Source organism: Cottoperca gobio, chromosome 14, assembly GCF_900634415.1.
Source record: "Cottoperca gobio chromosome 14, fCotGob3.1, whole genome shotgun sequence".
Classification (NCBI taxonomy): domain Eukaryota; kingdom Metazoa; phylum Chordata; class Actinopteri; order Perciformes; family Bovichtidae; genus Cottoperca; species Cottoperca gobio.
In genome coordinates, this window is record NC_041368.1 from 18,514,121 (window position 1) to 18,539,120 (window position 25,000).

Sequence of the window (25,000 nt, forward strand, 5' to 3'; positions counted from 1 at the left end):
TCTACAGTTGGGTCAACAAGTCTGACACCATCACCAAAAGCATTTTTCAATATTTATCAAAAACTAATACAAATCGTTCTTCCCTCAGTTGCTGCTTCTTATTCATTAAAATGTTAATATATAATATGTATATTTTCTTTCTCTTTAAGAAATGTGCATATGACATTGACCTGCTCTGACACCATTTGGTTTCTTTACACCGCCTGTATGTTTTGGTTTTTAACGGCTTCTCTGTATCACCACTAATGCTTTTACTTTGAAAAGTTAAACGTCTCTTCTAACTGTGTAAAGATAAAGCTTAGTGGAGCAGTCTGGGGGACTGAGACCAAAAATAATTGTTTTTTTTGATATCAGTAAGTAAAAAAGATTTGGCACATCTCATTTGGATCTGCCAAAAACTTTTAATTTAATGACGAAATAATGTATAATAATGTAAAATAGGTGTACAGATATAGCTTTGTGTTTTACAGTACACATTTTTATTATACTATTCTTAATTCACCTAAGTGGGGATGGTGTGGGGACGCATGACTGAAAATATAATGAATTATCCAACCAGATCTCATTTAACAATGTCATCATTTTGTTATACAAATGTCTTTGTGATGTTGACAGGGTGAGGCAGAGAAGACCAAGTGTTGAGTAATGAGTCTCCGTGTTGCATCATTGCCAGAATTAAGGCACTACTGAGAGTGTGTGTGTGTGCGTGCGTGCGTGCGTGCGTGCGTGTGCGCGTGCGTGTCAAACTTCAGTCCACTTCTGTCAGACCACAGGGTCTCCTGAACTCTTGTCCTCGCTCGTGGATCCACTTGTTTGACACTGACAAAATAGAAAGAAACATATGAGGACCAAAAATAGCCGAGCCAGTGAAGTAATGCCTTTGTATAAGAATAAAAAAAAATAAAAAACACAGAAAAGGTCACGCTGGGTCAATTTGTGCTGGCCCGTGCTATTTACAAAAATCTTTTAGAAGACCAGGCTTGGGTCTGATTTGGCTCCTTTCTTTGTGACCATAGACGCTTCTGTTCTGCAGAGCACTCATGAGGATTTGTAAAATAATACTTTATTATTCATTTATTAATTACATTCTCGTTTCAGGACTTTTTTTGAGACATATGAGATCATTTGGAGTTCATTAAATACCTGCTGCAAATATCACAGGAGATGTGAGAGCTTTGAAAAAGCAGTTTTTCTGATGTAATGGATAACAGTGGTTTAATTTCAGCCATTTTCTTACCAAATAACTACATTTATAAGTTAATTTTCAGTCATGTAGCTGTTTGCTATCCCAATCAATGTATCAATTACTAATTGTGATGAATCTGAACTTTGACTTACCCCATTTACTTCCTACTAAGACGGGACAGGCTGCATGCCTGGTCCTATAGTCTCCCTCCCCGCTCTTAAACAGATTGTACCAGAAAACTGCCGTCCCCTGTGGAGAAATGGAACGCATTTAATATTATGGAAACATGCAATGTGCACAAGAGATAAAGACAAAAAAGACAGACGCTGGGTTAAAGAAGACCTGGAGCACAAGTGGCTTCACGCTGAGGTTTACCCAAAGTGTTTCTCCAGCAGACCTTTGGTTGCTTGAGAACTACAGATGGTATAGATCAGGGGTCGGGAACCTTTTTGGCTGGGAGAGCCATAAAAGCTAAATATTTTTTTATGTATTTCCTTGAGAGCCATATATAAATTTGAATGCAATGCGTATGCATGCATTTTTTAAGAATAACACGTTTCCGATTAGCGGTATCAGTGATTTATTGAACATGTGCTCTTTTATTAAATATCATATGTCTGTCATAACTGGCCCGCCGGTTCTGGTAATTACATCAATGCATGGCACAACCACGGGGGAAGACATTTGAGGAAGTATCTAAGTGTGTGAATGAAATGAAAGTTTTTGGAAAGCAAAGGGAAACACACCACAGATCTCTGGGACGATGTGAGCTGGACTGTTTGTGCGACATAATGAAGCATCTCACTGTTAAACCTGCAGCTTCAGTGTGATCACGGACATGTGTGATGCAGTGAGAGCTTTCTAAGCCGAGCTGCCTGTAGGAGACTCGGATGCAGAAGGAAACTTTGGTCACTGCGTGTTTCCAAACACTGACAAACCATCTCCACCTCTGTGTTCCCGACGGCATTCTGCTCAGCTCAGCAATCCGTCTGCAGTTGACTTAAATATGTTCCATATCTTTTTGCACTTTATCCAATATGTGTATCCTGTTCAATAAATGTGGACCGTGTTTGGCCCTCCCTGTGATTGAGTTTGACACCCCCGGTCTACTGCTTGCTTTGTGCAGTTTCTCCTCTGCTCGGTTTCGCTTAGGGCGGGGCTCCGCCCCCTACGCACACACGTGTGAACACACCTTCACCTACAGCCAGAGACAGAGCGGAGGAAAGAGAGGGAGAACTAAAAACAAATCCGCTGCTAAATGTTTTTACTTTAAAATGACACAATATAATTATTTATTACTCGTTAATCATGTTAAACGAGCCATATTGCATTATCGAAAGAGCCATATATGGCTCGTGAGCCATAGGTTCCCGACCCCTGGTATAGATTGTCACATCGGCAAATAAACAAGGAGAATGGGTTGCAGCAAAAGTGGCAGAGTCAACTGGAAGTAAAATGTGAAGATACTGAAAGACTGCGGGAAGTCTCTGAGGATCTACTCTAAGGAGCGTGCAAAGTACAAGGAAGTAAAGAAACGGCTTCACAGAAAGAACAAGACTCGTATTCTTTTCCTTGCCAGACCTTTGGACAACTGCAAGCCGCAGAAGACGGATGGAGTTAAGAACAGAAAGGATAAGAACAAAGCATTGCAGACCATGTGTGCTAGGCCGTTCCCTTTTCAGCTATGGAATGTGCATTATGTTGACTAAGACTGAAGCTTATATGTTGCGTGTACTAAACACTGAAGTGATTGAAGAACAGATTATAAAAAGACACATTTTCAATACACGTGCAAATAAGCATTGCCTAATGTGAAACAGTAAGCTATTGCTTAACACCTTTCTTTTGACAGATTTACTTTTGTTAATTATATGCTCGTTTCATATTACTGCAATGTATATTCTCTGACATATTAATAGTTTTCCCAGCCTTTAAGGAGCCCCACTCTGGGTCACACCCCCACCGTTAAATACCAATGACCCCCTTAGGTCAAACACTCCTGAGGTGCCGCACAAAGTTTAAAAACGTTTTCATTCCCAAGTAATATCTTTGACAAAATTGCCATTTAACACACAATAATGTACAGGGAATCTTACTCAATCACTCTGTCAGGACCTGGAGTAACACCCACAGGGATTAATACATTAATCATTAACCTGACAACAACACCGGAAGATCGGTTTCCCACTAGGGGAACTAGCGGTGCGGACTAAACACGCTGTGTGCATGTATTCATTGGAAAATAGTATTCTACTCTGTTGCGTCACCTTTCTAGGCGAGATCGCTGCTCCAAAGTCGGGGAAGACCGTGGCTCCTCCCGCCTCGACATCGCTCATCTGAGAACAGAAAACAAACTGCTTGGAAACTTTCTCTGTAAAAAATAATAATACACTTTGCTATTCAACAATACTCAAAAGGATGCATTTTTATTTGAAGGCATTTTGAGGCTTAGCAAAAATACAACATTTTACAGGATTCTTACGTTTATGTCATTTCATTAGAAAGACAAATACTTCCTTGACGAGAGGCATGTGGCTTGGACGAAATCATCCGCACAAAAAAAACGGAGAAAAACTTGTTTCAGAGCGAAAGAAAAAAGAGGATCATTTCAACTGACCAGTTGTTCCGCATGTCAGGATACTGTCAGCTGTTATGATCCGCACACAGTGACATATAATAACATCTACTTCTCAACGTGTTGTCGATCTGAAGAGATGGTCTATTATCTCAAATATTATTTCTATAGTATGTGTTACTCTGGTAACTGGCTATAGTTTCCCTGGCAGATCAACGGTTTCATTGTACTCTGTTTGTCTTGAAGCACTTCCACATCATGCATCAAGGTGAAATGTTATAGGGGTGCATACCTCATTCAAAAAGAAAATATTCTTTTCTCTTTTTGGGGTGTTATTGTATTTTGTACAACCCAGGGGTAGCAAAAGAAAGAGTGGCTTCTACGTCAGCATGTTATTGGGGGGGGGTGGCCGGCCAACTAAACTCTCCACAATATGCACCAGAACTGATTGACAGAAAAGCTTCTTAGATATTTGTTTCTCAGTCATCCAGGTGCGGGGATAATTATCCAGCACCTGCACGTAACTCCAGATTTTAAACCGTGTTCTCCACCCTGCAGGCCAAATGAAAGTCAATCAATCCAAGTCCAAGATTGAACCAGAGCAGGAAGCTAACGCTAAAGAATCGACGGAGCGCCACGACCGGCCTTCTATCAACGGCGACTGGATGCACGTACTTACGTAGTTCAAAAAAGTTGCCACGCGATTTCCAGTGCCTAATCTTTTGAAAGCATCTGGCTCATCTTTCTACGAAGATAAAATTCAAGAGTGAAAATACATGATGAAAACACTGCTCGCTCACACGCGTGTACTTACGTAGTTCAGGAAGGTAGCAAGTCTATTTCCGTCGTGATTCAAGTGGACAAAAGGACGCTGCAACAGATGGTTAGAACATTTAACCCATCTCCAAAATGACTATAGGAGCCCCGCCACTGAGGGCCCTGTAACAACACGTTGTGTAACAACACCGCTTCATGTACACGTCCACATCATTGTGCAATAACGCTGGCATTGTGAAATAATCTGCTACATTCACAAGTAAACCGCTTGAATGATGTGTTGTTTCTCCACATTCTATAATAAAGCCACACGTGTAGTTGTTATTACACAATGTCCTGGAATCAGTGTTGTGCAGTGTATGTCTCCGTGAGCCCTCAAGTACAGTTTGAGAATTTCAATCATGCTAAAATGCATAAAATAAGCATTGTTGTTATAATATTATAACAATTTTTATAAATGAAGACATCCATTTTGGTTGCTTATTCCATAATTAATGTATTATTACATGCACAACTTCCCCTATTTGTAATAATCACTTTAATATGTAATTATTTATTTTTTAAAACAATATTGTGTTAAAGCCGTTTCTTACAAAATACGGGTGTTATTACAAATTGCTGGTATTATTAAATAATGTGTTGTTACAGGCTAACTACACTTACATCACATTATTATCTGTCATTACTGAATCACAACTGAATTACATTTTATACCCAAATTCAAAATGATAGCTTCAAATGATTTGCTTTAAGGAACATAATACACATAAGAATTGACAAAGAACATGGAGCACTTATTCATCATAAAGGGGTATCCAGACAATGACCATTAATCATCACTTTGTCAATTCTTCACCTCGACTGAGCAATGTAATAACAACACAACTTCAACCAGCTGCGCAGACACACAATACATACAGCTACATCTCATCATAGATGGTTCCCAGCTGTAACACACAGAGGGAACGTAGCTCCGATATCCAAAGTAAAAAGGTCAGGGAGGAACATTTAAAGGATGATTCATCAGTTTACAGAAATGAAAGCAAGACACACAGTCGTTCAGCGAGCAGTGCAAGATATTCTGACAGAGAAGTAAAAAAACAGACGTTACAAAGACTCCAGATGATTGAACCGAGTGCGATACATCTACGGATATCAGCACATGTTGGAATACAAAGGAAATGAGGGAGCAGAGCAAGCCATCAAAAAAAAGAACCACATTTATATAACAGTGAACTTTAGTCACACAGAAATGAAGAGTGGAAGATTTAAAAGGAAAGGTAGCAGAAGTAGTGGGAGGAGGAGAGAAGGAGAAATGAGAAGTACAGAAAGAAGCAGGAAACAGGAAACAGGTCATACAAGAAGGAAAACCCCTGCTGTCGTCTCGCAGCAGTGTCTACGTGATCTAATGCAGCTGTGTGTTATTGTTGAGCAGGAGGTCAATGTCCTGGCAGGATCCAACTTTCCCCACACTGGTTATGGCCCTACAGATTATACAATTGCACAGACAAAATATGTCCTTCACAGTGGAGACTATCAGCAATGTATTACTCTGAATCCTCTGATGTTATGTATTCTTGTGTTGGCTCCCTGATGTGTCACTGAGCCGCAGACGCTTTGTGACTGTTTGCAGTCTGTCGTGTTCATAAAGAAAAGACTGGAGGAAGCGAACAAGGAAAAACATTTGCCAGATGAGTACAGGAAGCATGCGTTTGGTTGTTTTAAGTGAGGAGAAGAGAAAGGACAGTATGGTGGGATTTGAGTTCATTGCAACGTGTTTGAAGGGAGAGATTGGATAGGAGGTTGGATGGATTGTTCTGTTTGTCATTGATTTTTTTTTTTTTGAAGTACAGATGCATGAAGGTAAGAAGCCCTTAAATTAAAGACAATGACAGTGTGGCTGTAAAATGTTTGTTTTTAAATAGATTAAAAAGTTACAGTGAGGTGGTACAATCATAATGTACTCCTCGTCATAAAGAGGACACTGGACTTGAACATAAACAAAAAGCTAACACATTTATTTACAGTGATCTTCATAAAACTTGACAGTTAAAATAAAAAATACATTTCCAAACCCACAATTGAACTCACCCTTGAGAAGTCATAGTGTGGCTCGTACTGCCCTCCAACTCCATAGTTAGCGACCTGGTCAGCCATAGACAAAGGTGATTTATATACTGTAGATTTCCAAACGTCATCAAACTACAATGCATGTTCATGTATCTGTGTTACTTTGAATATTGTTTTCTCTCACTTATAGATCTTTAGATTAGGCAAAAATAATAATAATAATAATATATCAAATACAAATATTTTGTCTTATTCTGTGATGTTTATGGTTTTCATGTATTTTTGTCCACTGGTTTTTCTGCTTATTTTTGCTCTACTTAGATATTGTGTATTATAGAAGAATGTTAGTCAGATTTCTGTGTAATATGTGACACGATGATGTATTTCTGTATAATGTGTTACATTACCTGTAGTAACTCTGCAGTGCCTACTGTGAGGCCTGTGATGTCTTCTATTCTCTGGTTGACTCTGGCAATGACAGGGTCATCCTCTTCTTCTAACCATGCACTGGACAAACACAAGTGTGTACATGTATATAAGCACATATTGTGAATGCTGCTTTACCTTAGTGGTGCAATTACTTGTCAGAAACCTTTTGTGATTGTTGCATTTATCTTTATCTTTTTATCTTTTTCAATGTTCTGCTCCAAGAAAAATATATTTACATACGTAAACACGGTTTCATGAATGAACGTGAACCTGTAACCATGAACACAAAGTCTGCAAAACACAAAGCTCTTCTTTTAGTCTACCGGAGCCGACGGCCCACAGCTGCAAGATAAACGTTAGGACGGGCGCAGTGTGCTCAGACTGGCAAGGTCAGCCAGATAGAACCGTCTCTAGGGAATCATCAGAGGCACCAGGCACCAGACACTATGGGTGTCCTACTTGGAATGTGTTTACTAGGATTTGAGAGGCCATCGAGGTGATCCATCTTTGGGGTAAACAAATCTATGACTCGCCCCCATTTAGAATAAATACCGGGAGAGAATGGCTGCGCTGGAGAATTGATGGTGGCATCCAATTTCTTCCCCTAATTTAAGCAAAACACTGTAGGATTAGTAGTCTCCTCACCTTATGTTATGTAACAAAACACAGTGGGACTCAGGTCACAACTCGGCAGCTTCATTTCCCATGCCTAAGGACCTGTAGCTCAACACAGTCTCTTGGAAGTCACGGGAGATGGATGTGGATTTGCCGCTACGCATCCCAACGGGAGCGCAAAGAGTTCAGTGCATGAAATTTGGTGCAGTTTGCATTAAATCCGCTGCAGATGTTCCTGCTGTGCCACTTGGAACGGGCTGCCTCTGATCCGAAGAACCCTCAACATGATCCATCATAAATTAAACATGTTCTCGTACTTATGGTCCGATAACATCGCTCCATCTGTATAGATTGGCGGAGAATGGCCCTATTGGGTAATTCTAGTTTAATGCATCCAGCGTTAGAGAAATACTAGGGAAAGCCCGACCGTCAGCACAGATGGTGCCGTGCCAATAAACCTTAAGAACATCAAGTCGGTCTCCTGCAGCTTCTTTGGTTTCCGGTTGCTCTGTACACAAGTCAGTGTGTGATTATTCACGAGCACAACCAAAGACGGTGAGAGAAAGAAAAACGGTTTTACGCTCTCATCGACCAGGAGGAGAGAAAGAGGGTGTGGGTGCGTGACATGCATATAGCGTGCGTGTCGCCTACAGGTGGGATTAATCCCGTATAATTGCTGCTGACACGAGAGTTAAAAGGTTAAAAGGCTAAATCCATCAAAAATAATAACAAAAATTTGTATTTAAAGCAATACCTTGACTTACACTGCAGATTGTACTAAATAATATAACTTGATTCTAATGAGCTATAAAGGGCACTGAAACGCCTCTCTGGGATGACTTACCTTTTTGATACTCTGTAGTTGGCTGTGGTCAGGACGCCTGTTTTGGGGTCACGGACAGTTGCTCTGGAAAGCTTACGAAGCAAAAACAATACACAGAAATAAAAAGCGTGTCATCATAAACATTACACATCAGAGTTCGTCCACCAGGTAGTGCCACACTAGTCTTTTCTTTTACTCTCACCGCTTCATCTTTAACTATAATTATTATATTTTGAATTCAGATTCAGATTTCTCTGAGAGAACAGCTTGTTATACATTCTGCATGTAAGAGTGATTGCTCTGTACAACTTAGTTTAACACAAAGACACTGCACTTCATCGGCACCACTGCTTGATAAGATAAGCTCATTGCAAAATGATTTGCTTTTGGTATTGGGTCTTAATTAGCTTCTAATAAAGGAGTTATGATGTTGTAGTTGTCAGTCCTTGACGTCAGGCACAAGGCTGTGATTACAACTACAACTGATATTTAAAAGGTTTGAGTGCTCTTTGTTATAGGAATGCACCACAAAACATACATTTTAAATATGTCCAGTTAACAAGACCGCTCCATATTTTGAGCATTGATTTGAAATGGCAGAATTTTAAGATAGATGCACCGGCTCGTGTTTGTTCAAGGTAAGCACGCCGGGTTAAAACTAAATCAGCATTTCTTTCTGGCCTATTTGCAAGGTGACGATATATATTATAAGAGTAACACTGCGGTCCGTAGGATTATTTATCCCTTCTTGTCTCACCCTGGGTTTAGCCAGCTCCTTAATCTTCTCAGTCTCCTCGTGCGACAGGACTTCCAGGTAGCGCACAATGTGGGGACTGTCCCACTCATCCTCCTCTTTCATGGGCTTCAGCAGGAGACGAGGGTTCCTCTTACCATCCTGGTAGCGACAGAACAAACGGCTGCGCCTCGCGTCGTTCTGGTAAAACAGATTTAGAAGGAATCTGATTTTGGTCGACTGCACAATGCTGATGATGAATGGATGATTTACGGCACACACACATACAGGTTGTATCATCATTCTCGATCTTATCAGCTAGAATAACACCTCTGTGGTTATGTAACTTTAATAAACAAGATGTAAATGTGTGTTTAGTCATCATCGTTTGACTAAAGTAAAGCAGTTCCAGCTTCTTGAAGGTGTGTCCTGTGGCAAGTTATTGTTGTATGTGTAGGTATCACTGTACAGCAGGTTCTTTTACATTGCTCTTTAATATTAAACACATTTCTTGATTCATTGTTGAAGCTCAAATCTAATATCAAAATGATCTATCTGCCCAATTTAAATGAGTTCAAACACCGTAGATGTACGTAGAGATGAAGTATTTTGACTGCCTCTCTGCTCGAGGTCTCTACACGACAGACTGCCTCTCACTGTGCCTTTAGTTTTCTCTTCATGTCTCACCATCTGGAGCCCCTCTCCTCTGCACAGAGCCTCATAGACCTCCCTCTCTGGGAGATGGTCCTTGGGTCTCGTGTAGGTTCCCAGTTGGATGGGCTCCTCAGAGGCCGGCTGGTAGTCCTGGTTCAGCTCATTGAGCTGCTTCGACAGCAGCCCCTCAAAGTAACGCAGGTTTCCTCCTGCCCTCTGGTGGTTGGAGTCTGCCAGTACAAGAACAATGTGGTAATTAGAGAATCACATCTCTACTGAGAGCTGAGGAGAAACTGAATGGCCTGATTTTTAAACCCTTTGATGTCTGTTGAAACCAAACGTGCAGCTCACAAGTTATCACTACTAGTCAACACAATCTTTAGCTTTTTAAAGCTGTATTAATGTATCTACTTTAAATCGAGTACTGTATGGTTTAATTCAGACTGAGTATGTTTACTTGTGTACTGCAGTACCAGTACGATTCTGAGGTACTTGTACATGGGTATTTCTATTTTAAGATGCTTAACACTTCTACTCCACTACATCTCAGAGGGGAGTATTGTACATTTTACTCCACTACTTTTATTCAATAGCTATAGTTACTAATTACTTTATAGATTAATACAAAACATAATATCAGTTTATTAAATACGATTCTGCATAATGAGTTACTTTTGATACTTTCTGTTGCTACCACTTCAGTACTTTTATTCAGTGACATGTTTTATGGCTAATCATAGTCACGTCCTTTGGTTAGTATTTAAAGTACTGAAGCAATGACATAGTGGATGCTACAACGAGCAACACCCCCTTGTGGAGTTTTGAGGAAGTACAGTGAATCGTCAGTGAATAGAGGAATTACAGCAACATACTGCGCCTCCTGGTGATGTTTAATCTGGAGCAAAGCTGCCTGGTGTGCAGCGAAATTACAGGAACATCAACAGTAAACAAAGTGTATGTAAGTAATGACTTGCGGGAAGAAAATGTGCATTTCAACAGTTTGCTGGAGGTAATTTCAGACTGCAGAGAACAGCAAGTCAACAAGCAACATCAATGAGTAAGTAATGCTCTTTTCCAACAGTTCTTTATTACGTGTGTATGAGCACTTATAGGTGCTACATCTGCCCTACCTCGATTCATTTCATTTGACATATAAACAAGCATACCGCAGATCTGAAAGCATGGCCTGCAGCTGTCAACGCAGCCTGTGATGCAGGGACTAAAATAACAGTTACAAAGTACAGGCTCTTCCTTTGTATGGACAACACCCAGCTTCTGTGGTAAGCAAAGAGCACCACTGCAGGGAGAGAGGAGGCTGCATTGTAGTGATTAGTGAAATAGCAAGAAGACAACCCATCAATTACCCCACGGTAGAGGACTGCGGCTGTGGTGGTCAGCTAACTGGTGTCTGTATGTGTGCATGTGGGTGAAGTGCTCTTTTAGATTTCTAAAAGTTGAGACCTTGAACCCATTCACCCGTCCATTAAGAATGCAAGAAATAGATAAAGGTCAATGATTGAGAGAGTTTGTGTGATGTGTGCAAACTGATTTGACAGCTTAGAACTTTTGTCTGTACACTTGTGTATGTTGCATCTTACCGATAGCCACCAGCCGGCGTGTCAGCTCAATGGCCCGAGGAAGGTCTCCCATTTGGTAAACAGAGTAGCTGAGGTAGTCCAAAATGTCCGCCTTGGAAACCACAGTTTCCTCGCCGCCGTCCAGCTGCTTTAAGGACTGCTGCATCCACAGCACGGCGTGGTAATAGTCTGCGTCATTATAAGCCGTCTTTCCCATATCGAAGCAGTCCTCCACTGTCAGTGTGGCGTAGGAGTGCGTACCTGCGGCAGAAATCAAATTAAACTCAAACCATATTGTACAAAGTTTTGGTCTCAATCCAATTTGTAGTTAATTTTTGAAAGTCCTTATTTTTTATAGTCAAATTATGATAAAACCTTACAGTGATGAAGGGAGGGCTTCACCATGCGTCTGTGCACGATGCAACTGTAATTGAGTCATTCGTTTCGTAACCACATACAAATGTATCCTCAATCCAATCATGATTCAGAACCAAAAGTAATAACTAGAACATAACCTTACACTTATCTCCAATCCCAGCTTTACCTAACAGTAACTTTAAATTCAAGGCTTAACCCTTGAAGAAGTGAGGACTGGTCAACATGACCTCATTTCACAAAAATGTACCCTGTCGGGAGGTCCAGAACTCAAACTGCTTCTCACAAAGAGAGCAGTGTAAACACACACAAACACACCATTTAAAGATAATTATGGGTGAGTTCAGTTTGCCTTCCTCTCTTTCTTTCATAAATGTATACGCTGACTCTATCCCTCTTAATATATTCATGTTCACTCTTTGGTTACCTGGCAGCTTTCCTCTGGAGAAGGCCTCAGAATCCAGTTGGTACGTGTCCTGCAGACGCATCAATGCCTTGGCTGCACCCTTCTCATCCTCTTCATCGGGGAAGAACTGCCGGTGTATGGACATGTTGGAAATGAACCCTGAAAAGAAAGTAAAGAAAGGTCAATCAATGACTCACTAAATAATCCAAGGATGACACAGAGCATGTTAATGTTCAACTTTGCAAAACTTAGCAACCTAAAAGTAAAACTATTTACAGTTACAGAGGGCTGCAGGGATGATGTCGGCCCACCAGGACGTTAGCGTCGACCTGCTTCCATCCATAAAAAGCAAAAGGGATTCTTTGGATTATTGCAGTAACACACATTTATGATACTTACCCGTTTTGTTTAGCAACATTTATGATTTTTGGAGTTTAAGTGCAATCGGCAGAAGTTAAAGGCGATAAACAAACTGCACCACGGTTGCATGACTTTAAAAAAAAGGTCACCGCCACTGAGTAGGTGACTCTCCCGCCATGTTCGGTGTGAGGGCGTTTAATGTCCCCGACAACCTCTGTAGTGTAATTCAGCCACTTGTTAGTAACCGTCTTTTTACAGACATTTTACAGCTTCAAAATTCTCGAATGGGGTATTTACAGACGTAACGTAAGAAGAAACTGCTGAGAGCTGATGTGACATTTTCATTTCATATTTTCTAAACGTGCTCTGTGGTATTCAGCACCTGTAACCTTCTAGTCCTTAACTTGCTTTATTGACATGGCATGTGCATACATCCATGTTGCCAAAGCATGAAGAGGAAAATAAATATGGGAAATAATGCAAAGTACAAATATTAAACTAAATCCAAATACTGTCTTATTTCTACTTATGTTTATAAGGTTTACATCCAGTCTCGTATCTCACACTCGTTCCCTCTCCCCGACTAATGGCCACGTACACAGATTCTCTTGTATTACACACGCATGCTTATGCTATCTGACTCCCACGCGCACAGAGTTTCAGATCCAAACACACACACACACACACACAAAAGCGAGAACATGTGCATAGATGAGGAACAGCGGTAGCTCAAACATGACAGCCTCTCTGTTCTCTCTCTCTCTCTCTCTCTCTCTCGCTCTGTTTATTTGGAGAGCAGAGTATTTGAACAGAGCAGTTCAGTAGAAGGTTCCACGCTGCAGTCAAAGCTGTAGCCACTCTGCTCACATCCACTCTGCATTTTAGATTTACTGCTTGCTCTTTGCTCGTGCTGAGAGAAGCCCCGTAGAGGAAGTGGTGAATGCTGCCATTCAAATGCATTATACGAGAGATATTTAGAAGTGGTATGAATCCATGCATTGTCAATGGAAAGGCACGAATGAACAGATGCAGATTCGGAGAAAGGAGAAACAATCTCCGTACGCTTTGGTCTAAGCTGGCACATGTGGTCAGAAAAAACAGACTCCAGGAGTACGCAAATATAGCAAGACCGACATTCTTGCTCTATCTATCATAAGATGGAGCTGGTATTATAACTAAGGACAGAGCTCCAAGCAAACTGGATCACACCACTCTTGTTCAGCTCCACTCTTCCTTCCTTCCTTTGCTTACCATCAGAGGGGTTCTGAAGCACCAGAGTCTCCAGTTCAGACCACTCTGTGTTGAGTCTCTTCATCAGTTTGTAGGCGTTCACTGGGTGGGCGAGGTAGCCCTCTGGGTCAGAGGTGGACATTCTGGTCAGAGTGTCAAGTTTGTTGGCCCAGCTATGAGACAGACAGAGGAGAAGTGTTGTTACTGCTGTAAAACCTCCGTTGCAGATACACATGTTATACAGACATTGAGCCTCATTCCTGTAAATATCTTTACAGGAGAAATGTCTCTTTGAAGCAAAAAAGTAAAAATACTGGGTTCTCAGGGTGGGGAAGTAGTAACCTCCAGGTGAATGCAAGGTGAGCAATACTCAAAATCATAATCGAGTACATTACTTGAGAAACATACTGTGTTAACAGTCGAGTTGTTTATAAGTCACAGGGTTCAAATATACCTTTTGACCGCGGCGAGCTTGGACTCCTCTGCTTTTATGTATTCACTCAGACACTGGACCAACTCTTTTTCTGTGTAGATCAGGTCTGTCATCTGGCCTGCAGAGAGAGAGACAGATACTGAAGATGAGTGAGAGGTGTCACTGGAGATCAAGTCAGCATCACCTTCACAGACGAAGAAGAGGATGGGGCGAGGCCGGACGTACGTGTACGCCGCCGAAGACCTCCCTTTTCTTTTTCACGGTGTACCAGCTGTTTTTGTCTTGTAGTGTATTTAATATCGATCCCTGCTCCCTCTCACACATGAGCCGATGCAGGAAATGTTTCTGAACATTTCAGGGGTAGACTGCATGTGTGAAAGGGACTTTAAACTGAGGTAAAAATAAATGCTCAGCCACAAACGGCTTTTTAATTGTATAGAATTACTCAGCAAACTACAGCGGGGCGTTCCTCCAGGAGCGTTTGAGTGGATAGTTGGGGTGTAGCGTGCATCTTAAAACAATTCCATGGAAAGGCTCAGCCATGATTAATTTACACGGGGGTTGCCAGGGAGGAGGAATAATGACACTTTTATTGTGCTGACTGAGTGATGCAATGCATACCGTGCATACCAAAAGTAGTTTCATTTTTTTTTTTATATATATATATATATATATATATATTTGCTCTTATTTTACATTTTAATTCTCTTACTGTGTTTATGCATGCACCGTTAAGTTTGCTGCTGGAGTTTGAGCACTCTGCACAAAAATGTACTTTTACAAATTCTATTTAAAGAATCATTGGACCACAATTATTTCCCTCCATTTAAAATAAATGCAGACTTAACTGGCCTCTTCACCACTTCCACCATGGGAAACCTTTTTATAGCAAAGAGAAGACATGCATTCCTTTTCTCAAAACTCTGTTCTCTTCTGCATGTGGCAATGTGGGCATTTTCCACAGAGTGTGACATTATTATTATTATTATTTAGCTTTAATTTCCTAATTATGAATATTAGAGAGTCTGGTTAAATGGTACCCTGTGGAGTTTTTGACCTCTAGTAGCGTTAAAGAGGGTTTTTCGTGAGTGCAGTGTTTACTTTGTTGCCAAAACTATGACCGACTATGTTGACCCTTTTTTCCACGAGTAAGACGAGACGAGGACGAGACTGCACGGACGTCATTAAACCTTAAATGTGACGATATCAACATGCAATATTAATGACGAAAAAAGACAAGGCTACAATGTAGTTTGAAAAATAATAAATTACCCAAAAAATGGGATTATGAGTAAAACACTATTAGTAAATGGAATAAATCAGGAATAAATAATAATAATAATAATAATAATAATAATAATAATAATAATAATAATAATAATAATAATAATAATAATAATAATAATAATAATAAGCTTTATTTAATAGCACCTTTCATACAAGAATTGCAGCCCAAAGTGCTTCACAGCAGAAACATAACAATGAGTACAAGATTAGACAGAATAAGAGCATTTACAGTACAATAATCACAGTGTAGATGTAAATGAGTCTGAAGTACCATTATAAAATAGCAGAATCAAATGATATATATAATAAGGTGACACAATTACATAAAAAGTCTATCTATTCCAACCACCAAAAAAGAGTGTATTGTATCTTAGCTTAATATTCAGGGAATTAACTGTGTATTAACTGAAAAAACTGCGTGAATAAACTCTCACATAGGACTAAATGAAAGCTGGAAGGAGAGTAATTATACATTTTAACATAACAATAACAAACCAGGGGAATTAAAGTTCACATCTCTTTAAACCTACTTATGGAAGTGAAGATCTCTGCCTGTGTTGTCCAGCAGCAGCAGGAGCAGAGCAGAGCCCAGAGGATGAAAGACAGGGACTTCCTCATTCTGTCTCTTTCAATAACCTGCGAAGACAAACATCATCACATCCTGTCACAATAGATTTACACAATCTAAGCAAATGTTCACGTTACGCCTGTATCTGTTTTTACCCTTTGTCTCCGTATAAATCTATTGATAAAGTTTTGCATATTGTCCTATTCTTCTCAATCCCCACATTCAGCACGAAGCTGAGGAAAAGTCCAGCCGTTCTGTTCATCCATAAGTGCCACTGAGCTTTGATTTCATATCGGCCACTAAAGTCTGACAAACTGTATTTTGATGCAAAATGTTCTTATTCTTGCACCACACATATGAATTAACTGTCCGTTTGCGTTTCCCTGAGTCAACAGCTCATGCAATGATGGTGTGTTTCCGAAACCAAATGAGATGATGGTCTAACAATATCCAAAGTTTCCAGTATGTTTCCTATAAATGAGTCACTAATCCTGCTGGGAGGCATGCCGTCATAATAGCCTCTGTGCTCGGTTCTCATTAAGAGAGACTAAAGAAGACAAAGTGGAAAAAGAATAGTGTTTATTTCCAATCATACGTTGGTTCTACAAAATACGGGGAGTAAATATGTCATTTATGTCATCGCAATAGGAACACAAAAATGTATAAAGCGCAATGTACAAATGTCTGGTTCATTTCCCTTTTCTTTGCTTCCGCTCTGGAGTTCAACATGGCCACCATGACACTATGCTAACAAGCTATTCACTAACTGTGTTCGTCTGCGGCTTGCTGCTGGGCAGGTATTGTAAAGTACCACGCAAATGTACACTTAAGTTAGATTGTTGTTATTAAGCAGACAGTTCAAAGGTGGAGTAAAGCCTATTGGTTCAAGGTTTGTTATGATTTTATCTGTCAGAATTTGCCACATTCCCTCCAGTATTTGAAACTTTATGATATTGAGGGCCAAAGCAACATGTGGACTTTCAGCTACTGTAGAGCCAATAACAGCGCTGAAGTTGAAAAGGCAGGACTACACGGTGATGTATCACCTCCATCAAAGTCTCTGTTCACAGTCCAGCACTTGAAACCGGCTTTGTTCGGGATCTGAGGTGAAAAGCGACACTGTTCCACTTTCTCCTCTCGGATTTAGTCTAATCCTGCTTTAACACATCACTTCTGGGTAATGACCGTTTACTGCTGCCTTCGTAAAGCATCCGCATACACGTACATCCATAGATGTAAGCGTGCGTGCACACTCACACACATGCTTCTGTCTGCACCACTATCTAATCAAAGGCTTAGAGAGAAAAGTGACACCTTAATTATAAGTGTAGTAATAACGTTGAGAGGAATCTGCTCCGGGGGGAAAGAAATCATTTCACTTGCATGACACCTGCTGACAAAATACAAGTCGACTCTCTATTGTTGCCAAAATAAGTCACGACAAAGTTAATGAATTAAGCATTAAGTTTAGGCCGTAAGCCAAAAGACGTTAAGAGACCGCCATCATGTCCACAAGGGAGTAAACCATCCACATCCATTTTCAGGACAAAATGCCCGTTACACACTTACACGCAATCGGTGTTCAGTGTATCCTTTGTAAAGCCCTTTGTAAAACAGAAGGTAGAATGTGGCTTGTTTGTGACAAATGGATCCACTTAATGAGGCAAACATCAAGACAGCCATGCCATATGGCTGTACTAACCAACAGCTGGTGAAGGGCTGTAAAACGTACAAGAAGTCACTGTCAATTCTGACATGTTTCGGCTCTTGCATGCCTCGATAGAAGAAAAGGCAGAAACCTTAATGAACATGTTGATCAACAAACTTGCTGTAACTTTGGTGGAAAGAAAGGAATTGTGCACTTTCTTTACACCAGTTTTAGCAATTATAGTTATTTTTTGCTGGAATGTACCACATTGGGTATTTAGGTCAGTGTCTGTACATTTCAGAATAGGACTGGACCAAAGGAGTAGAAGTAAAAACTTTTAATCAGTTTTCTAAACATGGAGAAATCATTCGGCCTCCGACACGATGTAGGAGAACTGCAGAGCTGTCCTAACTTGTTGGGAGCAGGTAAGGAACGATAGGACAGACATGCTTACACAGATGTGGAATTAAGGACGCTACAATTAAAATATGAAGACATGTGCTTGCTAATAAAATTACAAAATGGAGCTAGCTCCTTTGCTGTGCATATAGAATAACTTTCCACCACCTAACATGATTATTGAAAAGACTAAACACATCATTTGGTTGTGCATGCACGATCCTTGTGGTCAGTTAGCTTGGGTGCACGTGCCGAATGTACCGTCCTGGACCATGGAAGCATTTAAAGCATTGCCTTAAAAAACACACAGCCTTCATCTGCAAGTGATGCTTTTTCCTGCATTTCATTTAGTTTTTCTTGCCGAGGTTTACTCGTCATACTTCTGAATGTGCTGACTGTAAACCAGAACTGAAAAAACACCACAGATTTCATTTGAGTTGTTTTAAGTGATATCAATCACTCTACTGTAGAAGACTGTCTACCCACTTCCTGACATAAACTACAAAGCTTCATAAATGACTGGTAAAACTTTAGCCTCCAGTGCACCAAAGAGTGCTCTTGGTGTACTGAATGAGTGCCGGCCCAGATAACTATTACCACAGTCCTAAACGACAAATGAAAGGACCAAATATCTCTCCTTGTAATTAAAAGCCTGTGTGATGGCTCAGCCCAAACACAGCCTTGCCTGTTGTTGCAGACTGTAACACCCTCGTCACATTCCTGGAAAGAGGCCTGCTGCATTGACTAGCCCCCGTTCCAGACTCCTGACCCCCCCTGGTCTGGCATTTCTGGCAAATGTAGGGAACAGCGCGGAGGACAGGACGGGGTATGATATGACAGGTCATGAGAGGACAGGACCAGTATTTGGAACATAGAGCCATACAGTGCACCATGTGTGCTGTGCTCTATTAGGTAAAACTGTGAGGCAACAATAAGCTAGTTACTTGTCTTAAAAATGTCAGATAACACAACCTTTCTGGATGAAAACAAACTGTATTCTTGCTCATCTATTCTCAAAACTTGGAGCGTAATGATGACAAAAACCCACAGGAGCTCTTTTCATGTCAACTATTAGCTTCATGTTTCTCCAGACATGGAGGTGTGGCTTATGTGAGAGATAAGAAACCACAGTAACACACTTTCTGGCAAAGCAGGCAGGATACAAGGCCTACAATGGTGCTGGGGTTTTTGTTTACTCAGACAGTAATCTTCCCAGCATCTGTAGTTGTCCTCTTCTTCTTTTCTGCTTCTTTTCTCACAAATCCACAGAGACCAACCTGGCTAGTACAACCAACAGCTGTGTTGGGTCACGCGAGCGCCAATTGGGGAAGTTATTCAAGTACTCTTTTTCCATTTTGAGGGAAAGCCGATTAAAACATATGTCAAAAGGTCTAAAACTAAAATGTTCCCACCTTCTTTTTCCCCCAGAGAGTTTGAAAAGTATACATTCATAGCAAATGCTAACTAGAGCAAATGCCAAAAAGCAGAAACTACTGATGCTGATGTGAGTGAGAGAGCGTTGTCAAGACAACCCAGGCAAATGGTTCAATATTGATGCAAAGGACTTATTATTTCAGACTTCTTAAAGCCTTGAACAATTGTAGGAAATGTCTCCTGCAAACTTGCCTTCCAGAATCATATGTACAGAACATATTTAACGTAAAGTAAGTGAGATAGTTAAACGGAAAGGATTAGGATAAAGAAGACAATGACATAGAAGAGGGGCTTATGGAAAAGGAAATGAGTTGCAGCCTGACTAGGAGGCTACAAACCTTAGTGCAATTCAAACAGCTGACATGTTGACCTGTGCACCTAAAAGCCAAATGTGGAACTATTTAACTCACCGGGCCGACGAAGACAGACTTTCAAACTGAGACCTCTTTGCAAAGCTGCCCCAACCCACGTGTGTAAACACCCTGCCTCGTGGCATTTCTTGCTTGCGGAGGTATCTGACGGTTCACAGTTTTTACTGCATTACATTTTGGCAGCGAAGACCAAATTCCAGTATTTTGATATACTAGTCGGGAGTAGGAAAGCAGTCATCTGTATGTTACAAAAGAATGGCAGTCCTTGTAGGATAGATGCTTGCCAACTCCCTCCACATTGTGAAGGCTGTAAGTGATGTACTGAGATAAACAACAAACGGTTGATGCTAAACAGGTATTTTTCTGACCGATGTTAATCAGCAGACTGGACTGGCGTGTGCTCCCCACGCGCTGGCATAGACAAAATACGGGCATGCATAGTCTAATCTCACACAGGTGTGCAGAGTGATACACGTATATTACATAAGACTCCACATACGTGCACACACAATATCCACAGGCCGCGAACATGCTCAGACAATCCCTGCCTGTCAGATTCAGGGAGATTTAATTCGTTCCACAAGCAAAGAATACAATTTTATATTCAAACTTAAAATGTGTCTTTGCTGTTGCTCTGTGCATTTCAATTTACACAGAATAGTGTGTCCCCAATTACACCATGCTCATCTTAGATTAACATACATTTGAAGTTACAGATATTGAGATAGTTATTTAAAAAAAAGGCAGCAGACGTCCTGAATGGTTGCTCTCTGCTTAGTATCAGTACAGTCCACTTGCAGTTTAGGTAGAGTCAAACTAAGTGTACACACATTTGCTTTGACTTTCACTTCCAGTCAACATCACATGAGGGGTGAATAACCAACATCATTTCTAGGTGTCTGGTAATTTCGCAACTTCATTCAGCCAGCCTCCCAGAAGAAGTACTTTTACATTGGCAGTTTAGTCTCTCCCTGCTCTGAGAATGCAGAAATGAGCATTTCCAACATATTTTAGCTGACCTGTAAACTACACTATTCTAGTTTCGCTTTGGACGGAAGGGATATTTGAATATCTGGGAGGACAGTGCAGAATATAGCAAAGGGTTAAAAGCTTTCCAAGTGCAAGTCCAAGATTTCTGCTCAACATATGTAGTTGACATGAAGGCACATTTGTTTCAGATGCTATGAGAGCTTAAACATCTGTAGCCATGTTGCAACTAAAAATAGGCTAGATGTATTTTACCTTGAGGGACAACCATTTTCTTTTTGCCACTGAATGTGACTAAACATGGCAGCTATACTGTGGTAGCACCGGTAATCTATTACCAGTTCGCTGTGTTGCAAAGACGTTCATGTCAACCTGGAAGAGCTCATTCATACCACAGGGTCGCTGTTTACAGACTGTGTGACTCATTTCAAGCCATGTATTAATGTAAAGAGACAGACAGGCTCAAAGTCACACGCATTAGTTTACATAAGCAACACACACACACACTTTTTATTTGCAAGTGTAATCAAACATACCATCCACTTCCAACAGCTTTTTCTGCTTTGTAAACACTAAAGGCTCATATAATACATATAAATCACTCAGGCATTTAGATAAGCAGAAATATTTAGGATAAAAAGACACAACCAGACTTGGACACTGCCTTCAACGTACTTAAGGAAAATAAAATGTGCAAAGAAACGAGGGGTCATCAGACAGAGACTCACATAACTTAATAAAGCACGTCTCTTGTTTCAGCTGTATGTAGTAAGACAACGTCCTCTTTAGAGTGCAAGTCACCTGCCTTACAGCTAAATGACTGCTGACAGATGTATGGCATCCCTCCATTTGTTCCCAACCATTTATAACCAACCCAGTCGCTGTCACATCCCATTATTGCCATTGTACTACACACAAATCACAGCAGGGCAACGTTCACCTGCCGTGCATAAATCCTCTGTCTGTGTGTATTGTAGTATTTAGTGGTATTTGCCAAGGGTGGACAAAGCCTATATCTTTCCTTCTGGAGCTATATATATACGAATTTACCATGGTATACTCATCCGCAACATCGCTTTCCAAAACCAGTCCTGTCCTCATGAATCTGGGTAATGTGCAGAAATCCCTCAATGACACACTTTTTATTGGGACTATTTCTTTGGTAGAAAGTAGTACCAATAAAAACATTTGTTTTGGTATTATGAATGAAAATGGGTATGGGCAATCAACAAAATGGTCTTAAATGACTTTGCCCTGCGCCTTGCCTTGCAGACCCGGAGTCTGCTCATCCTCTCCAGCTGGATAGTATCCGTCCCGGTGACGTCAGACAGTCGTTTCTAGAAATGCCCAACACTTCATCCCCTTCGGGTCCCGTGAATGTCCTTGCAGCCCTGTACTATAATGCAGAAATGTATATCCTACAGCGCACCTCGTGTCGCCGTCCGTTTCAAAGAATGTGAGTAATACACAAAGTAATGTTAAGCGGAACCGTCTGAGATGCTCTGCCTCAAAGTGCGAGCAAAGTTTTTTAAACTTTCTCCCTTTTCCCCTGTGAGATATTGTAATCCGACTGCCTCGCGGAGTCTTGCAATGCAACAAGACATGTCGGAAATAAACTGCCCTCACGAAAAAATAACGAGTCGTCGTTACTTTACCTTCTTGGTACCTCAAGGTCTTTAAGTGTCTGAAGATTCCCCTCCAAAAAAACCTGTTGGACCCAGTTATTGACAACCATCCCAGCATGTTCGGTACGAGGCACGCGAGCTAAGCGTTTCAGCCCCCTTCCTGTGACGTAAAGAAGAGCTTAGATATAATATTAAACGGTATCTTACCTTAATGTTCTTGGGTCTTAAAGTGTAAGAGTTGTAAGTGGACGCAACTTCACTTGGTAACCAGGGGTTATGAATAGGACAGAGAGGGGGTTTTGACCGACGCTGCCACGTACAGAACCTTTCGGTGGGGGCTGACCTTAATACTGAGAATAGGCGCGCAGGGACATTCTTTGTCGAGTTTGATTATACTGCCCTCAAGTGCACCTCATAAGCAGAGGTGTAGGAAGTACTAAGATCTTACTTAGGTAAAAGTAGTAATACCACAGTGTAGAATTATTGTGTTACAATTAAATGTCCTACATTTAAAATTGTACCTTAGTAAAGGTATAAAAGTATTAGCATCAAACTGTACAACAAATAAAAGTACTCATTCTACACAATAATATAGCCATATTTTAATATTGGATTATAACTATTGATTCATCACTTTAATGATGCAGTTAGTAAATGAGGAGCTTATTTTTTATACATTCTTCCTGATAGCTTGTGCATGTCACTAAGGGATCCATGAGGTTGTATCTTAACCTATAATAATACATGATTTGTATTTTATATTTTTTGTACTATTAATCTGAATTTTCAAAGTAACTTTTTACGTTTAAGTTTGGACCTCAGACTTCTTGTAGTCAAAAAAAACAATACATTTATTTTTACACTGTAGGGGTTTTGTGGTTCTTTAGGTTTGTGCTATGTTGTATTATGAATCAACAATGCCAGGATACCCATTAATGCTTTACCAGCCAGCGATAGTGGCAGTTAGTTCACTGTAAATCGCTCTGGATAAGAGCGTCTGCTAAATTACCTGTAATGTAATGTAAATTCTCTAAACGTCATTTGTTAGTATCCATAAGAGCCTCTTGCAGAAAAAAAAACAGAATGGTAGTAGATGGAGGACATTCAAACAGGGACCAGTCATCATGAAAAGTAAAAAAACAAATAATACAATAAATATAAATGTATATTTGTCCACTGGTCTGTGCTATAAATGCATTTTCTGTATGATTCCAATTATTTGTATAGTCAAAATCGCTGAATTTGCGTAATCTCAGATATTCAGATACAGGAGAGATGCGAGCTGAGGCCTCCCCTCTGATTGCGCAATCCCTTGCAAACTAGGTTGAGCGCATGCATTTGGCGCGTGCCTGTTGCTATCTCTCTGTATGTCGCCAATATAATGTTTATATACACTTTTATTACACGTCTTGACTTTTCATAGTCCAGTTAATGTATGTAATGTATGTGTGTAACATATTTAGTCTTGCTGATGTGACATAAAGCCACAGTTAAAAAAACACCAGGTGAGGCAGACAGTACTCTGCCGCACTGAAGAGGACGCACGTGAGCCCACAGGTTCGTGTTGCTGCTCTTCTTCTACGCAGGGACGGTAACAGCAAGTTACCGCCAGGTAACGTTAGTCAGGTGCACTGTAGCACCGTTTAGTTTAATTTAGTTTAGTTTCTTTCTCCGACTGACGGCCAAAAAAGGAAGATTTTACAAGTAAAGGTAAGACCACAATGTTAGGCTATTGGGATCTGATTAAGAAATAATTAATAATGCAGTCTGTATTCAAATTAATCAAAGCATCAGACTAAAAACGCTATGGAGGGTGCAGAGCAAATACCTCTCTGAGCCGCTATAAATGTAACGTTCTTCTTTGGCCGTGTGTGTGTGTGTGTGTGTGTGTGTGTGTGTGTGTGTGTGTGTGTGTGTGTGTGTGTGTGTGTGCATAAAGAATGCTGATATGAGATATGCAAAATAACCAGTAGTCAATGTTCATGCTGCCAAGAAAATGGTGAATAAGCCACTCAGTTGGGTTCATATATTTGTGCCTCCCCAGCCATGAACCTCACCGTACGTCACTGCATTCAAATGCATTTTTGCCTCTACAATTTAATCTTTTAGGATATTTACGGTAATGTAATCCATGCACTCCGTCACGTTTACAGTTTGGACCTGGATTGCCAAGGCTTTTTCTCTGGATGTACTAAACACCATCTGTTGAGAAAAACATTTGGCCATGGCTTTTTGATTATCTCCTGTTTCCGAAGTTTCTGTCTTCTGTGTCGATGCTGTCCCTCTCTTTGATGTTATTCTGTAGCCTTTCATGTGCAAGTGGGAGAAATGGGACTTTATTAACACCAAATAAGGTTGAAGACAGTAATAAAAGATGGAAGGATTGTGAGGGAACCAAATGACTTTGCTTTAGTAGAGCAACGTATGTGGCATGCTGA

The 25,000-nt window shown here is 40.6% G+C and overlaps 2 protein-coding genes across 7 annotated transcripts in view; one reads left to right on the forward strand and one right to left on the reverse strand.

Moving 5' to 3' along the window:
- p4ha2 (procollagen-proline, 2-oxoglutarate 4-dioxygenase (proline 4-hydroxylase), alpha polypeptide 2) overlaps positions 1 to 22,892 on the reverse strand; it is a 23,372-nt gene extending 480 nt beyond the window's left edge. Inside the window, exons 1-16 of one of the 5 annotated variants that reach the window (XM_029448074.1) lie at positions 22,593 to 22,716; positions 16,061 to 16,166; positions 14,265 to 14,361; positions 13,832 to 13,983; positions 12,242 to 12,379; positions 11,461 to 11,700; positions 9,896 to 10,092; positions 9,233 to 9,409; positions 8,497 to 8,567; positions 7,016 to 7,115; positions 6,630 to 6,683; positions 4,576 to 4,632; positions 4,441 to 4,506; positions 3,454 to 3,522; positions 1,339 to 1,435; positions 1 to 819 (exon numbers count right to left, since the gene is read on the reverse strand). The exon at positions 1 to 819 is cut by the window's left edge and continues 480 nt beyond it. In XM_029448074.1, the coding sequence (XP_029303934.1) occupies positions 749 to 819; positions 1,339 to 1,435; positions 3,454 to 3,522; positions 4,441 to 4,506; positions 4,576 to 4,632; positions 6,630 to 6,683; positions 7,016 to 7,115; positions 8,497 to 8,567; positions 9,233 to 9,409; positions 9,896 to 10,092; positions 11,461 to 11,700; positions 12,242 to 12,379; positions 13,832 to 13,983; positions 14,265 to 14,361; positions 16,061 to 16,148 (1,674 nt within the window). In that variant the 5' untranslated portion in view covers positions 16,149 to 16,166; positions 22,593 to 22,716 and the 3' untranslated portion in view covers positions 1 to 748. Of the gene's footprint in view, positions 820 to 1,338; positions 1,436 to 3,453; positions 3,523 to 4,436; positions 4,633 to 6,629; positions 6,684 to 7,015; positions 7,116 to 8,496; positions 8,568 to 9,232; positions 9,410 to 9,895; positions 10,093 to 11,460; positions 11,701 to 12,241; positions 12,380 to 13,831; positions 13,984 to 14,264; positions 14,362 to 16,060; positions 16,167 to 22,592; positions 22,717 to 22,769 lie in introns of those variants that run through there. The other 4 variants (XR_003833418.1, XM_029448075.1, XM_029448076.1 and 1 more) reach the window with 4 other exon arrangements.
- LOC115018847 (15-hydroxyprostaglandin dehydrogenase [NAD(+)]-like) overlaps positions 22,291 to 25,000 on the forward strand; it is a 9,223-nt gene continuing 6,513 nt past the window's right edge. The window contains exon 1 of one of the 2 annotated variants that reach the window (XM_029448077.1): positions 22,291 to 22,393. In XM_029448077.1, the coding sequence (XP_029303937.1) occupies positions 22,315 to 22,393 (79 nt within the window). In that variant the 5' untranslated portion in view covers positions 22,291 to 22,314. Of the gene's footprint in view, positions 22,394 to 24,102; positions 24,273 to 25,000 lie in introns of those variants that run through there. The other variant, XM_029448078.1, reaches the window with a different exon arrangement.